The sequence below is a fragment of the Hypanus sabinus genome, chromosome 15 (assembly GCF_030144855.1).
Source record: "Hypanus sabinus isolate sHypSab1 chromosome 15, sHypSab1.hap1, whole genome shotgun sequence".
Taxonomy (NCBI): domain Eukaryota; kingdom Metazoa; phylum Chordata; class Chondrichthyes; order Myliobatiformes; family Dasyatidae; genus Hypanus; species Hypanus sabinus.
The window spans coordinates 54,357,139-54,375,081 of record NC_082720.1 but is presented as its reverse complement, the minus strand read 5'-3'; the positions used below and the strand labels follow the sequence as shown (position 1 = coordinate 54,375,081).

The 17,943-nt window shown below is 38.4% G+C and overlaps 1 protein-coding gene across 3 annotated transcripts in view; it reads left to right on the top strand.

Annotated features, from left to right (window-relative positions):
* ddx46 (DEAD (Asp-Glu-Ala-Asp) box polypeptide 46) overlaps positions 1-17,943 on the top strand; it is a 66,612-nt gene that overhangs the window by 959 nt on the left and 47,710 nt on the right. For 2 of the 3 annotated variants that reach the window (XM_059990436.1, XM_059990435.1), the window contains exons 2-6: positions 859-1,050; positions 2,848-2,886; positions 4,868-4,996; positions 12,577-12,664; positions 13,831-13,996. In XM_059990436.1, the coding sequence (XP_059846419.1) occupies positions 859-1,050; positions 2,848-2,886; positions 4,868-4,996; positions 12,577-12,664; positions 13,831-13,996 (614 nt within the window). The remainder of the gene's footprint in view (positions 1-858; positions 1,051-2,847; positions 2,887-4,867; positions 4,997-12,576; positions 12,665-13,830; positions 13,997-17,943) is intronic. The other variant, XM_059990437.1, reaches the window with a different exon arrangement.

The window sequence follows — 17,943 nt, the reverse complement described above, 5'->3', positions numbered from 1 at the left end:
GTGTCATTCCCTCGCAGCATCTTTGTACGAGCTTTCTTCATTCTCCACTTGCAGTCCTGATGCAGGGTCTCAGCCAGAAACATAAACAGTTCCTTTTCCCCCCAGTAGATGCTGCCTGACAGGCAGAGTTGCTCCAGGTTCCAGCATTGCCAGTCCCATATGTTGCCTAGAGAGAAAAAAATCAGGCAGCTTTGGATATGTGAGCTCCAGCAAGTGGCTAACATGCCACTTGTTGGAGCTCCGCTTGTTGAAGGGTCTCAGCTCAAAACGTCAACTGTGCTTCTTCCTATAGATGCTGCTTGGCCTGCTGCGGTCCACCAGCATTTTGTGTGTGTTGCTTGAATTTCCAGCATCTGCAGATTTCCTTGTGTTTGCAAAGTCAAATAGAGATGTGGCTTACAGAGTGATCAAGGTTTACAGTTAAATAGATAAGAATGTAACTTTGGGATGAGATGGCAAAATGGAAAAGGGCGTAAGTTACACTGAGTCTAAAGAATGGGATAATGACAGTACAGAGGAAAATCAAAAAATAGTTTCAGTTTTGATGGAGACGTGCAGTAGGATTGTCATAGGAAAGATTGGACTGGCTAGGCTTGTATTCTGTGGAGAGTAAGAGTGAGAGATGAATTGATTGAAAAAATATAAAATCCTGAGCTGTCTTGATAGTATGAATGTGGAGAGGATGTTTCCTTCTGTGAGAGCATCTGGAACTACAGATCACACTTTAAAAAAATGGAAGGAGCAGAAGGTTGTGAGTTTTGGATCTGAAATGTACTTGTAGATGCTGTTCTTTTTGACGCCTGATTTTAAAATGTATCAAGGTGACCATCTGAAACTGAAACATATATAATTTCCTAGGCATTACCGGAAGCGATCTACATCCCGAGGCCGTTCTGCGAGTCGTTCCAGGAGCCGTTCACCTGCTGAGAAGCGGTCTAAGCTTGGTGATGCCAGAGGTCGCTCACGCAGCAGGGACCGTGACCGAAGAAGGGATCGTTCTCGTAGCCGAGACAGGCGAAGATCAAGGTCACGGGAAAGAAAGCGGCTTAGGTAAGGATGTTGAGCCTTTGTGAAGTAAAAGTATTTAAGTTTATTGTAATAATAATAAATAATGGGGTGTCATGGCTGAATTGTGTTCGCAAGTTTGCTTTTGTGACATACCAGTGGTAATTCAATAAAAGGGACTAGGTATTAAGTTGATTTGGAACTAGAAGAGTAAGATTGTGATGACAATATTTCATAATCTGTTATGGATGGTGAGTTCAATAATAACTTTACTGTGATTCATAAAATAAACTGTAACCACTTAGATCTTTTCAGCTGCCACAGATTCCAACTTCATCAGTTGCTGTTTTGGATTTTTATGTTTTAACTATCACATCTATCTTTTAATTAATCTCCAGGCTATACATTTTAGTCCCAGAAGTTCAGTTGTAGACTGCTTATTAAGTGACATTTTGAACAATAACAGCTTTAATATTTATAGTTGTGTGCACTCAGTGTTGATATTCTTTATAATGAAGCCATCCAGACTTTGTGAAATAATTATAAAATCGTGTATCATTAATCAAATTTCTTATTGTTATATCTGTACAATAATTAATTTATTGACTATTATTCCAGCAAGTGAGGAATTGCTTTAGATAATATTTTTTCTGTATTGTTTTGAATTGTCATATTGACTTTAATTCATTGCTATTAAATCAGAGTTAAACATTAATGATAAGATGAGAAGTGTGCGCATGTTGCTACTGTTTAAGTAAAATGGTAGGACTTTTGTTTTGCTGAAAATATCCTTTAATTTGTTTTAATCATAAATCATTGCTATAAATTATGAAAACTTATAGTTATGAAATGAAGCATTTATATCTTAAAATATACAAGAAAATATTGCGAAGATTAGTGAATTTGCAGATTTTCTAATGGGTAAGAAGAATATGTTGATTTTATCCTACTAATGACCTGTATAATGATTCTGACAATGCTGTTAATTCTTGAATTATTAGATTAATTCTTTTTGCACCAGAGTGATGACTAACATTTATAGAAGCTTATTTGAGAATGGCAGCCTTCAATCAGAATATAATGAATATTCCGATGTGTGTTCTGGTAGCTTATGATAGTATTAAATTTGATTATAGACTAATTTGAGCATTTTGCAGGGAACCTTGATCAGTATCCTTTCCCTATATCAACATGCCCTCAAATGTTCATTATATTTATTTTGATATTTACTATAATAATTTGCATGGATTTAGATTTATCATTATCTCTTCATAGCATCAATTTTTGTTGAGTATTATGCAATGCCCTTCAATTAATCTAGTTGTAAAAAAAGAACCAGAACTACGCTCCCCAATTATAATCTGTTTGTTGTGCATTATGACAGACTATCATTAATAATGACTACAATTGGATTTAATGCATGTGACTTTACAGTACGGGTATTTCTGTGTGATTTCTTTCTTGCAGTAGATTTCTCCCATCTCAGACTAAGCTTTGATTGGGCAGCCTGAATAACACCAATGTACCTGTGGCATTAACAGTCACAGAACAGTGCTTGGTAACTGACCTTGATTTTTCTTCCCCATTCTCTGTGGAATATGTTTCGTATAGTAGCAAAATTTCACAACCTAAGGAATCTTTACCGTTGTACAGAACTTGTTAGAGCTGTTCTGTGAGAAAAAAATGTGGTTGTTGTCCCTAATCCGTAGTGCAAATAGCAGCAGGACTAAAGAAACCAGAAATTTTAACCATTTTATATCCACTGCAAAATGTACAGCTGAATATAATTTCGTTTTGACTGTTTTATTTTCCACTTTCTTTCCAATTGTTTATCTTACACAGAACACCACAGAGACCCAGAATGTCATTGGTCATGTCAAAGTGAGTAGATGGTAATTTAAACTTAACCTTAATCAAACTTTTAGCTGCTGATCCTGACTCAGTGGCACTCTTGCCTGAGTCAGAAAACTATGAATTCCATTTCCACTCCTGAGTCTTGAAGAGACCATAAGACATAGGAGCAAAATTATGCCATTTGCTTCTCATTGAGCCTCTACAGCTATTTGATCATGGCAGATTTATTTTTCCTCTTAACCCTATTCTCCTGCCTTCTCCCCATAACCTTTTACACCCTTTCTAATCTAAACAATGCACACAAAATGCTGGAGCAACTCAGCAGGCCAGGCAGCATGTATGGGAAAGAGTACATTTGACACTTGGGGCTAAAACCCTTCATCAAGACTTTCTAATCTAGAACTTATCATCTTCTATTTTAAAAATACCCTATGACTTGGCATCCACAGCCATCTGGCAAAGAATTTGATAGATTAAGCACATTGTAGTTTAAAAAATTCCTCATTGCCTCTGTTCTAAATTGATTTTCTTCTATTCTGAGGGTGTGCCCTGTGGCCCTAGACTCTCCCACTATTGGAAACAATTTCTCCATGTTAACTTCAGTTAATAACCATGTTAATAGTCAGTAGGTTTCAATGAGATTCCCCCTGATTCTTATAAACTCCATTTAGTACAGGCTCAGTACCATGAAATGCTCCTTGTATTTTAATCTTTTCAGTCCTGGGATCATTCTTGTGAAACTTCCTGGACCCCCTCTAGTGCCAGCACATCTTTTTTTAGATATGGAGCCCAAAATTGCTTACGTTACTCCAAATGCATTCTAACCAATGACTTGTAAAGCCTCAGCATGACATTCTTGCTTTTAGTCCACTTGAAATGAATGGCAACATTGCATTTACCTTTATGACCACTGACTTAACCTGCAAGTTAATCTTCAGGGAATCCTGCACAAGGGCACTCAAGTCCCTTTGCACCTCTGATACTTGAATTTTCTCCCTGTTTAGAAAATAGTCAACACCTTCATTCCTTCTTTCAAAATGCATGGCCGTACACTTCCATACATTATATTCCATTTGCCACTTCATTGCCCATTCTCCCAATCTGCTTAAGCCCTTCTGCAGACTCCCAGCTTCCCCAACACTACTTACCTCTCCCCCTATCTTCATATTGTCAGCAAATATGATCACAAAGCCATCGGTTCGGTCATCCAAATCATTGACATATAATGTGTAAAAAAAATCCCAATGCCGATCCCCTGTGGAGCATCAGTAGTCACTGGCAGCCAACCAGAAAAGGCTCTCTTAATTCCCACTCTTTTCCTCCTGCCAATCAGCCAGTCTTCTCTCCATATTAAGACAATCTTTTGTTATTGGAAGCACTATCTCTCAGATAAGGTCCAAAGTCCTGTCTACCCTCTTATAAATGTGATGGGTCCCAAGGCTATTTTCCAAATATATAAGTGGAATTTGACATAATGTTTAGGATAGCATTTATTACACACCTTACACGAAGAACAGATAATTTGACAATTTATAACATTGCTGTTCGTGAAATTTTGCTAAGTGCAAATTGCTCAATATGCCAGAACAATCATTTGTTTCTTGACAATTGCATTAGGAGATACCAGGAATGCAAATTACATAAATGTGAAATATTTCTGTGTTAAGTTTCTGTTGCTCTTAACTCAATGCAATACGTTGATTTACAGTATAATGTCTTATTTTGTACAGTTAGTTGGTTGCAAAGGTCAGAAAAAAATTACTGATTAACAGATTTGCATGAAATGGGTATAGTAATACTGCTTGATGTGAAGACATTTGAGACTAGGAATACCAAATTTTTTTCTGTACACTTGGATTTAACTATTCAAGATGAGTTTAAATATTTTCACATTTTCAATTCCTAATATAAGGATTAAATATCTAGCAGAAAACTAACTGAAGATTTGTATGCAAATTAACTATAACTTGTTTTCACAATTATTGAAATATGAACACTTCCATCGTAGGCGATCTCGCAGTCGAGAGAGAAGAAGGTCTCGCAGTCGAGAAAAGCGGAGATCATTGAGCAGGGGTAGAAGTCGTAGGTCTCACTCTCAGCCACGTTCTCGGAGCCGCAGTAAGAGCAAGGAAAGAAGGTATTACAGATGACGTGTGTAATTCATTACTTCTGAGTATCAAATGAAAAAGAAATTCAAGATCAGATGAATTCTTTAGTAGAAATAATTAGTAGGACTGAATACAGGGAGATTGTTTTCCTTGACCTGAGGTTAACTCCTGAACCTTTCAAAAGATTTTGACCATTATTAACCTGAAAGAACAGTATTGTAAATTCAATAACCTGACCGATTGCTTAGTAACCGGTTGACTGCGAACATCATTCTTGCAAGTGCCAATTTCGAATAACTGCAATATTAGGTAATATAGGGACAGTGTATGTTGTTTTACCAATAGTGTTTGTCATTCCATCAGCAAACTCCACTGAAAACAGCACTGTTGGTTTTGCTTTCATTCCTTTCATCGTGTTCCTTACAGTCATTATAGAAGCTTAGTAGACTGTATTTCTTCTATTAACAAATATTTGATAACTCCTATTTTTTAAAGCCAGCATTATATTTTGTTGTCCACAACTGGAAATATGTTTCCTGCTATTCTAACAGCATATTCTTACTATTATTTGGCATCTTTAATGTTGAGAAAGTTTCAAATTAATTTGGCAGGATAATGGAATAGTTGTGGGGGAGGTGCAATTAAATATGAAAAACAGAAGCAGGGTGGTGGTCAAAGGGTCTTACTGTAGCTGGAGGTCTGTGATTAGTGGTGTTCTGCAAGAATCTGTACTGGGACCTCTGCTGTTTGTCAGGTCTATAAATGACTTGGGTGAAAATGTAGATGGATGAGTAGTATGGTTGCAGATGATATGAAGATTGGTGGTGGTGTGGATAATTTAGAAGACTAGCAAAGAATATACCAGGATATAAGTCAGTTGTAGATATGGGCAGAGGAATGGAAAGATCCTTAACAGTAGTGATAAGCGGAGAGGTCTTGCGTTCCAAGTTCCTAGCTCCCTGAAAGTAGCTACACAGGATTTAGGGTGGTTAAGAAGACATTGGGCATACTTGCTTTTAATAGTCGAGCCACTGAGTTCAAAAGTCAGAAAGTTATGTTGCAGCTTTATAAAATACTAGTTAGGCTACATCTGGAGTACCACATGCAGTTCTGGTCACCCCATTATAGGAAGGATATTGAGGCTTTGGAGAGGGTGCAGAAGAGGTTTACCGGGATGTTACCTGGATTAGATGAGTGTGTGGTTGAACAAACTTGGGTTGTTTTCTCTGCAGCGGGGGAGTCTGAGGGAAGATCCGATAGAGGTTTATAAGATTAAGAGGCTAAGATCTCTTTCCAAGGGTTGAATTGTCTAATACCAGTGGGCATGTATTTAAGGTGAGAGTGGCTAAGCTCAAAGGAGATGCAAGAGACAAGTTTTTAACACAGTTCTGGGTGCCTGGAATGCATTGCCTGGAGTGGTGGTAGAGGCAGAAACATCAGAGGCTTTTAAGAGATATTTAGATAGGCACATGAATGTGAGGAAAATGGACATTATGTTGGCAGAAGAGATTAGTTAGCCATTGGTTTACAACATAGTGGACTGAAGACCCTGTAACTGTGCTGTACTGTTCTCTGTTCTAAACCGAAGACAATACAGCAGGCAAGTAGACACAAAATATAAGGCAGCATTGTATCTTAATGCAATGAGTTTGACTAGTAAGGCAGATAAACCTGGAGCAGTGATCAGCACATGAAAATATGATATCTTTTGTGTCTCAGAAACATAATTGTTAAAACAGCAGGGCTAGCAGTTCAATAATCCAGGGTATAGAACCTTCATGTGTTGGGATAGAGTGCAACAGAGAAGGTGGCATTACGGAATAAAGAACACATTACATTGGTAATGAGAGAAGATATTCTATAAAATAGGCCATATGGGTAGAACTTGTGAACAAATGGTTGGGATGGGGTTTGATCACTTTGGTGGCTGTATACACTGGGCTTTATAACTGTTAAGAGGTCGGCAACTCTAGGCAAATCACAGACAAATATAAAACTAACAGGATTATAGTTGGTAAGTATTTCAATTTCTCCAATATTAACTGTGATTATTTTCATGGAAAAGATGTAGAGTGGTGGAATTTTTATAATGAACCAGGACAGCTTGAGTCAGTACATAGTGTTGGTAGAAAGAAGCCTTCTTGTAGGCACTGTAGGTCTATATACATGTGTTTTGGGCCAGCGTATTCCCATAAGGGTGAATGATGTGAACACAAAGTCCGAGGAGCCCTTGCATGTCAAAAGATATTGAGTGCTGGCTAAAAAAATAACAAGGAAGCATGTGGCAGGTACAAGAAAGTGAAAATGGGGCAGGAAGCAGGTTGGAAAGAAATAATCATAGTGTCTATGGACTAGAAGTGAATGTTGACACATGAGACTAAAGACAATAGGAAACTAGATCAACACAAAAAATGCTGGAGGAACAGCAGATCAGGCAGCATCAATGCAGGGTCTTGTCCCAAAATATTGACTGTTTATTTCCATCTATTGATGTCGAGTTCCTTCGGCTTTATGTGCGGGTACAAGTGAATATTGGTGGCTAGCCTCTCCCCTGAGAGGGAGACAGATGCAGGTAGGGCAGGGAAGGATCAGGTGGCCCAAGCAAAGGTGAGACCAGGTTGGAAGTTGGCTGCAAAGCTAATGAATTTTTCAAGGACTGAAGAAGTGCAGGAAGCAGTCATCAATGTAAGGGGAAAAAAGTTGGAAAGTGCGACTGGCTAGGACTGCATCAAAGGTTGTTCTACAAATCTTTCTAAAAGATTGGCGTAATATGTTTAAATGATCTGGAGGAGGTGAGTGGAGTTGAAAACAACTTTTAAATCTCTGTGAGCTACAGTTAGGGATCAGCCAGGAGAACAGCAAATGTACTTCCCTTATTCAAGATGGTAAGTACAGGCCTGTGAAACTAATGTCGGTGGTAGGGAAGTTATTGGAGAATTTTCTGAGGGGCCAGATTCATATGTACTTAGAATGACAAAAATTAAACAAAGATGGAATGGTTTTGTTAGAAATAAATCCTATGTGTACCATTTGATTAAATTTTCCACGGAAGCAACAACGTATGATGTGGGCAGTGTGATTGAGGTAGTGGGCATAGTCTTTAGTAAAGCAAGAGCCCACATTGGAGACTGATCCCCAAAGTTAGCACTCACAGAATTCAGTGCAAATTCAATTGAAAATTTGTTTTATAATAGGAAGCAGAGTGATGGTAGAAGCTTGTTTAGTGATTGAAGGCCTGTAAACAGTAGTGTATAAGAGGGGTCAGTTGTTTGTTACGCACATTAGCAATTTGGAGATGATGGTAGGAGATATGATTAGTAAGTTTGAAGATGACACAAAGATGAATTGTGTTTTCAAAATCGAAGAGTGTAGTTGGAATATCCATTTGTGTATTAAACGATCATTAAGATGGGAAAAGTAAAGACCAATGGAATTTAATCTTGATAAGCATGTTGTAGAACTCCTTGGGAGAATCGATAAAGTTATGACTAATACAGTGAATGGTAAGGACTTGAACTTATCATTTAGATGAGCCTCAATGTAAAAGACTTAGAATCCCTGAAGTCGACAGCACCAACCAGAGGATAATGTAGAAAAAGGGGACTATTGTTTAATAGCTAGGCATAGAATATAAGACCAGAGAAGTTATAGTATAACTTTATAACATGTTGATTATGCTATAACTGAAGTACCATGTACAGTTCTTTTTTGCTACTCCAAGGGAGAGATATGATTGCACTAGAGTGCAGAGGAGACTTGTTGGTGTGCAAATTATGAGGAAAGACTGGGTAGGCTCGGTTTGTTTTCTTTGCAGTTGAGGAGGTGAGGGAGGAGTCACATGTTAGCGGTATATAGAATTATAAAGATTATAGATAGGATATTTAGAAAAAGACTTTTCTCCATGGCAGAAGTTATCTAAAACTAGAGTGCATGGATCTGAGTAAGGTGCCATGGTTTTCAAGGGATATTGGAAACTTGGTTAGGAAAAAGAGAGATATCTACAATAAATATAGGCAGTAAATGAGGTGCTCGAGGAATATAACAAATGTAAGAAGAACCTTAAGAAAGAAACCAGAAAAGCTAAAAGAAGATACGAGGTTGTTTTGGCAAGTAAGGTGAAAATAAATCCAATGCGTTTCTACAGTTATATTAATAGCAAAAGGATAGTAAGGCATAAAATTGGTCCCTTAGAGAATCAGAGTGGACAGCTATGTGTGGAGCGGAAAGAGATGGAGATTTTGAACAATTTCTTTTCTTTGGTATTCACTAAGGAGAAGGATATTGAAATGTGTAAGGTAAGGGAAACAAGTAGGGAAGTTATGGAAACTATGACGTTTAAAGAAGAGGAAGTACTGGCGCTTTTAAGGAATATAAAAGTGGATAAATCTCCGGATCCTGACAGGATATTCCCTAGGACCCTGAGGGAGGTTAGTGTAGAACTAGCAGGGGCTCTGACAGAAATATTTCAAATGTCATTAGAAACAGGGATGGTGCCAGAGGATTGGCATATTGCTCATATGGTTCCATTGTTTAAAAAGGGTTCTAAGAGTAAACCTAGCAATTATAGGCCTGTCAGTTTGATGTCAGTGGTGGGTAAATTAATGGAAAGTATTCTTAGAGATGGTATATATAATTATCTGGATAGACAAGGTCTGATTAGGAACAGTCAACATGAATTTGTGCGTGGAAGGTCGTGTTTGACAAATCTTATGGCATTCTTTGAAGAGATTATGAGGAAAGTTGACGAGGGTAAAGCAATGGATGGTGTCTATATGGACTTCAGTAAGGCCTTTGACAAGGTTCCGCACAGAAGGTTAGTTAGGAAGGTTCAATCGTTAGGTATTAATATTGAAGTAGTAAAGTGGATGCAACAGTGGCAAGATGGGAGATGCCAGAGAGTAATGGTGGATACCTGTTTGTTAGGTTGGAGGCCGGTGACTAGTGGTGTGCCTCAGGAATCTGTACTGGGTCCAATGTTGCTTGTTATTTACATTAATGATCTGGATGATGGGGTGGTAAATTGGATTAGTAAGTATGCAGATGATAATAAGGTAGGTGGCGTTGTGGATAATGAAGAAGGTTTTCAAAGTTTGCAGAGAGATTTAGGCCAGTTAGAAGAGCAGGCTGAATGATGGCAGATGGAGTTTAATGTTGATAAGTGTGAGGTGCTACATTTTGGTAGGAATAATCCAAATAGGGCATACATGGTAAATGGTAGGGCATTGAAGAATGCAGTAGAACAGAGTGATTTAGGAATAATGGTGCATAGTTCCCTGAAGGTGGAATCTCATGTGGATAGCGTGGTGAAGAAAGCTTTTGGTATGTTGGCCTTTATAAATCAGAGCATTGAGTATAGGAGTTGGGATGTAATGTTAAAATTGTACAAGGCATTGGTGAGGCCAAATTTGGAGTATTGTGTACAGTTCTGGTCTCTGAATTATAGGAAAGATGTCAACAAAATAGAGCGAGTACAGAGAAGATTTACTAGAATGTTACCTGGGTTTCAGGACCTAAGTTACAGGGAAAGATTGAACAAGTTAGGTCTTTATTCTTTGGAGCGTAGAAAGTTGAGGAGGGACTTGATAGAGGTATTTAAAATTATGAGGGGGATAGATAGAGTTGACATGGATAGGCTTTTTCCATTGAGAGTGGGTGAGATTCAAACAAGAGGACATGAGTTGAGACAAGGGGTAAAAGTTTAAGGGTAACATGAGGGGGAATTTCTTTTAGCTGTGTGGAATGAGCTTCCAGTAGAAGTGGTAGAGGCAGGTTCGGTATTGTCATTTAAATTAAAATTGGAAAGGTATATGGACAAGAAAGGAATGGAGGGTTATGGGCTGAGTCAGTGGGATTAGGTGAGAGTAAGTGTTCAGCATGGACTAGAAAGGCCGAGATGGCCTGTTTCCATGCTGTAATTGGTATATGGTTATATGGTGTAAGAGGATTGGATAGATTTTAAGAGCTTTCTCACTCATGTTTTTGGAACCTGAAATGCACCACCTGAATGGGTGATGAAGTCAGATCCTCTCAAAATATGTACAAATAAATCAACATTTGATTGGTGAATATATCCAAAACTGGACCAAGTGCTGCTAAAAGGAATTAATATAGATGGGTTCTTAATAATTATCACAGGTCTGGAGATTAGTGGGCCTGTTCCTTGTGCAGAATGGCTAATGTAGTGTCTGTCTAATGAGAACAGGTTGAGTGACCGTGGCCTTTTCTCCTTGTTGCAACTGAGGATGAGAGGTGACCTGATAGAGGTGTATAAGTTGATAAGAGGCATTGATCATGTGGGTAGCCAGAGGCTTTTACCCAGGGCTGAAATGGCTAACATGAAGGGGCATAGTTTTAAGGTGCTTGGAAGAAGGTACAGAGGGGATGTCAGGGGTACGTTCTTCACACAAAGAGCGGTGCATGCGTGAAATGCACTGCTGACGACGGTGGTGGAGGTGAACACAATAGGGTCTTTTAAGAGACTCTCAGATAGGTACATGGAGCTTAGAAGAATAGAGGGCTATGCAGTAGGGAAATTCTAGGCAGTTTCTAGAGTATGTTATATGGTCGGCATAATGAAGGGCCTGTAATGTGCTGTAGATTTATTTGTTCTATAATTATGATTAAAGTTCCTACTCATCTCAGGGTGGACATTTTCTCCCTAACTTCGCATTGCAAATACAAGTTTTTAAGACACTCAGCAGTAATTTATACCTCTCCTATACAAATGAAGATGGTAAGTAAGTACTACTTTCCCAGATGTAGCACTAGGTCAAGGAGATATGACTCCTCTTTTGACGTATTCTAAATCTAGTAAAATGTGCATTTATATCTGTTTACTGCACATTAAGACTAAACTTAAAATGTTAAATATTCTGAGATTTCCAACATCTCTTTACCCTTTTCAACTTGTGCAACTCTCACAAAATCACAACATAATAATTTCATTGCTTTCCTCCTCCTAAGAGAGTAACTCATCACTGTAGTTCATAGTAGAGAATCCTGGTGGAGAAGTTACAGAACTTTGATCCAGTGGGAATTAAGTAACCCAATTGCTTCACTGATACCCTTTATTTTGGAATTTTGGACAGCAGGAAACATTTGGTCTATCATGCATGTGCCAGGTTTGAGAAAGGAATGTTTTCATGCCAGTAGGTATAACTGCTTTCTGAAGCATCCAAGCATCCCTGTTATTTATGGTCCTGCCTTGTATGGTATAAAATGATAAAAAAATTAGTTCATGATAAAATATGGTTGATAGATCTTTTTTTACTTAATATACAGCAACTGGTTTAGATGATGTAAAACTGTCCTTTGTATTCATTTACACCTATTGAGGAAGACCTGAACTTATCTGATTGATAGCAGAGGTTGTTATGTATGGTTATCAGCCAGGATTCCTGTTTCTTTAAATCTGTCTGAAGGTGGGTTTGGTGAAAACATTTAAACAAAACAGTACTTGAAAATCTGAACTGTAAATGGAGGGGGGGGGAGGGGCGGGGAACGACTCATTCGTTCAGACAGTATCCATACAGATTAACATTTCAGGATGATGAACTTGCATCAAGAACACTAATGTGTCTTGAATTTATAGAGTTTATGTATTTTCCAGGTCAAAGTCCAAAGACCGTGTAGAAGCTACCAATGAGGCTGCTAAAGAAAAGAAAAAAGAGGAGAAAGACGATGACAAAGATGTCAGTGTAAGTGAATTTAGAAATAAATAACATATCATTTAGAGGTAACATTTTGTGACTCTGGAGCACCCAATTCAGGTACCTGCAGAATGTAGTCACAGTTGTAGTGTTGAGAAATCTGATTACAAGTTTGCACAAAGTAATACACCAAAAGTAAATGTAGTAAAATAGTTGATGATAATCAAAAAATTGTAAGGGTTATAAATCTGAAATAAAAATAGAGAATGATGCCAATGACAGATCAGGCAGCATCTATGGGAATTGCAAACAGACTTAACTGTGACTTTTCAGTAGTGATGTTTCTGTTGAAAGGTCAGCAACCCGTAATGTTAACTCCATGGATGCTGTCTAGCTGCTGGAGACTTCCAGCATTTTCCCTTTGTATATCAGTTTATGCTGTTTATTGAGTGCTTACTATAGTCAATCACCAGAATTTTTCCAAGATTCCACATAATAGGAACAAATGTGAGTTAGATAGCATCTGTAGAAAGTGTCATGGCCCATTAATTTTTTTTTTGACAGGCTGCATCATTCATGATTAGTTGCAGTATTAGTTCTGCAAAACAATTGTCTTTAGTGATGCTCTGCTGCTGGAACCTTGCTTTTACAGAACTTGTGACACACCAAAAGGAGCAAGTTATTAATGCGCTGCCAGTAAATAAGATTGTTGCATTGTTGTTTGACCTCAGATCCACTTTCATGGCCAATTCCTATAATCACTGATTTCCTCTGAAGTCCTAAAATCAATCTCCTTCATACTTTAATATAGTTATTATGTATTAAGTATCCTTTGGGATAGAAATTCCAGAAATTCACAGACTTTTTCTTCATCTCAATTTCATGTAGCTGGCCTCTTATCCTCAGCCTATGCCTTGTAGTTTAAAACTCTCCTATGTAATAGAACGTTGTAGTAATTATTTGCACAATCATGAACCATAAAGTAAAAAGTACATAATGCACTGTGAATATTGTGATTATATACACAGTTATGATGCCTATAACTCAATGTAATTTATTCTTAAAAATGTAACAACTTACGAATTCACAAATATCTGTGTGGCATTTGTGTAGCAAAGTACTAAATACATAAAGACCTGATGATATCATTTACTACAGTGTAGAAATTTCCAAATAATGAAATTTAAATATAAAATCTATTAATATTTTCCTAGAATTTTGAACAGAGCAAATTAGAAGAAGAAATGAGAAAACGGAAAGAACGTGTTGAAAAATGGAGAGAAGAACAACGTAAAAAGGTTGTGGAAAACATTGGTGAAATAAAGAGAGAACTTGAAGAGATGAAACAGGGGAAAAAATGGAGCCTTGAGGATGATGATGGTAAAATCCTTTATGAACATGTATGCTCATGTGATTTTATGCATAAGATGATCCCACAGTCATTAACTGTTTGATCACTGGGTCATTTTGATTTAGTAAGATAGTTGTGGAAGGATATATTTACCGTTTTAACAATGTTCGTTTAGGTACATAGGTTGACTTGAATACTGCGAAAAGACCCTTTTTTGTCTTTTTGATAAACTAGTGCTTGAGAATCGTGTGTCTGTTTAAGAGGATAGATAGTAACATGCTATCTTGAATTTCTTTCTTTGTTGTTGTTTGAGACAGGCATTTGATCAAAATTCAAGATTAGTTTGGGCATATGGATAAAACAGAAGGGGAAGAGTATATACTGGAAATAGTCCAATTTCAGAAATGTTGCAGATTCATTATCAGGTTAAAGTCTGGTGATACTGTGGTGAGTCACTCCTACCCACCTGAAGCCTTTCACCATCTATAAGGTACTGGCTAAAAATGTGATAGAGTTTGACTCCCTCTTACTGCTCCAATAATACTCAGGAAGCTCAATGCTACCCCAGACAAAATAACCCACCTACTTGTCATCTGTCCACCTGGTAGAACAGTTACACTCAGCATCATTGATGAACTATTGTGGTAGCCTACCAATTACAAATGGATTATCAAAATTTGCAACCTTAAAGGCAAAGATATCAATGGGAATACTGTCATACTGTATTCTCCTCTCCTAGTCACTCACCTTCCTGACTTGGAAATATTGTGACATCTCTTTTTCTATGTGGGACAGAACTTCTGGAACAAATGATCTTGTAAAACATTGGATAAGCTTAACCACGTAGAATGTGGTGGGTGAAGAAGGTAGCTCACCGCCATCACCTAAGGGCATTTTAGGATGAGTATACCAGCCAATGGTTACCCAAGTAATACCTAACCTAAGTAAATAATGGTTGAAAGAGTACAGATAAAAATTGCCAGGTCTGGAGGACCTGAGTTATAAGGAAAGATTAAATAGCTTAGGACTTTATTCCTTAGAATGTAGAAGATTGAGAGGAATCATGGAGAAGTACAGCACAGAAGGAGGCCCTTTGACCCATCTAGTCCATGCATGCCAGAATCATTTAAATTGTCTACTCCCATCGACCTGCACCAGGACCATAGCCCTCCATATCCCTACTATCCACGTACCTATCTAAACTTAAATGTTGAAATTGAGCTCACATGCACCACTTGTGTTGGCTGCTCATTCCACACTCTCACAACCCTCTGAGTGAAGAAGTTTTCCCCTAATGTTCCTCGTAAACTTCTCACCTTTCACCCTTATGCCATGACCTCTGGTTGTAGTCCCACCCATCCTCAGTGGAAGAAGCATGCTTGCATTCTCCCTGTCTATATGTAGGTAGATAACCAAAACTGCACACGATGCTCCAAATTAGGCCTCTCCAATGTCTTACACAGCTTCAACATAACATCCCATCTTCTGTACTCAATACTTAGATTTATGAAGGCCAATGTGCCAAAAACTTTACCTGACCTACCATGCAGAAAGCCATGCTGATTATCCTTAATCAGTCCACGTCTATTCAAATACTTACATATCCAGTCCCTTACAATACCTTCCAGTAACTTATCAGCAACTGATGTCAAACTCACTGGCCTATAATTTCCTGGTTTATTTTTAGAGCCTTTTTCTCTAAACATCAGATCAACATTGGCTGTGCTCCAATCCTGTGGTAACTCTACTGTTGCTAAGGATGTTTTAAATATCTCTGCCAGGGCCCTAGCAATTTCCCGCAGTGTCTGAGGAAGCACCTTGTCAGGACCAGAGGGATTATCAACCCTGATTTACCTCAGGGTAGTAAACACCTCCTCCTCCGTAATCTGTACGGGGTCCTTGATGTTGATGCCATTTGCCTTACTTCTATAGTCTTGATTTGATATACAAAATTATGAGGGGTATTGATAGACAAATGCTCATTTTCTTTAATCAAAGTTTGCACGTTTGGTTTACAAGTAGATGACGTAATATGAATATAAGGAAAGACAAGCCAATGATTGGGTACAATTACAGACAGAGTAAAATGTTAAGTTTTACATGTTACAGAAGAGAAATTCAAAAGGGTGGAGAATGCAGGACTGAAGGTGCTGTATTTAAGTGCGCATAGCATTTGGAATCAGGTGGGCGAACTTGTGGTGTAATTAGAGATTGATCAGTATGATGTGGGCGTTACTGAGTTGTGGCTGAAAGAAGGTTATAGTTGGGATATACTTTGTACCGAAAGGACGGGCAGGAAGGCATAAGCAGTGGTGTGGCTCTATCGATAAGAGGTGGAATTGCATCTTTAGTCAGAGGTGACATAGGATCAGAGAATGTCGAATCTTTGTGGGTGGAGTTAAGAAACTGCAAGGGTTAAAAACCATTATGGGAATTGTATATAAGCCTCCAAATAGTCACCAAGATGTGGGTTGAGATTGCAAAGGGAGCTGAAAGGGCATGTAATAAGGGTAATGACACAATTATAATGGGGGACTTCAATATGCAAGGAGATTTGGAAAGTCAAGTTGGTATCAGATTGAAAGAGAGGGAATTTGTTGAATGTCTACGAGACTAGGCACGGAATGGCACGGACTAGGAGGGCCAAGATGGCCTGTTTCTGTGCTGTGATTGTTATATGGTTATATGTCTACCTTAGATTGGGTGTTGTATAACGTAAAGAGACCCTTAGGAGGCAATGATCATAATATGACGTAAGTTCATAGTGCAATTTGAGGAAAAGCATATGCCACATGTATCACTATCGCAATGGAATTAAGGGAATTACAGAGGCATGAGAGAGGAGATTGCCCAGTTGGTTTGGAGGGAGTTACTGGCGGGGAAGATGCCAGAACAGAGGCGGCCGAAGTTTCTGAGAATAGTTCAAAAGGCACAGAGATAGATATGTCACAAAGAAGTTGTACTGAAGTGGCAGGGCTAGGCAACTATGGCTGACTAGGAGTTAAGGACTGCATAAAAGCCAAGGAAAGGGCATATAAAGTAGCAAAAGTGAGTGGGCAGTTTTTAAAATCCAACAAAAGGCAACTAAAAAAGCTACAAGAAGGAAAAATAATGATATGTGATGGTAAACTAGCCAATAATATAAAACAGGATACTAAAAGTTTTTCAGTTACTTAAAGAATAAAAGGGAGGTGAAAGTTGATATTGGATCACTGGAAAATGGTGTTGGTGCGGTAGTAGTGGAGGACAAAGTAATGGCAGATAAACTTAATAAGTACTTTGCTTCAGTCTTTACTGTGGAGGACACAAGCTGTATGTCAGAGGTCCATGATTGCCAGGGAGCAGGAGTGAGTGCCATTGCTATTATAAAGGAAAGGTCTTAAGGTGGACCAGATGGACTACATCCCAGTCCTGAAAGTGGTTCCATTGGTCATGATCTTTCAAGAATCACTTGATTCTGGCATGGTCTCAGACAATGGGAAAATTGCTAATGTCATTCCACTCTTTAAGAAGGGAGGAAGACAAAAGAGAGGAAATTATAGTCTAGTTTGCCCAACCTTAGTGGTTGAGAAAGTGTTGGAGTCCATTATTAAGGATGAGGTTTTAGGGTACTTGAAGACTAATGACAAAATAAGTCAAAGCCTGCATGGTTTCTGTGAAGGGAAATCTTTCCTGAAAAATTTGTTAGAATTCTTCGAGTAAGTAACAAGCAGGGCGGACAAAGGAGAGGCGTTTAATATTATTTACTTAGATTTTCAGAAGGCATTTGATGAGGTGCCTCATATGAGGCTGCTTAACAAGTTAGAATCCTATGGTTTACTGGAGATATACTAGTATGGATAGAGGAATGGCTGACAGGCAGGAGGCAGTGAGTGGGAACAAAGGGGGCCTTTCTGGTTGGCTGCCAGTGACTAGTGGTGTTCCTCAGGGGTCGGTATTGGGACTGCCACTTTTCACATTGTTTGTCAATGATTTA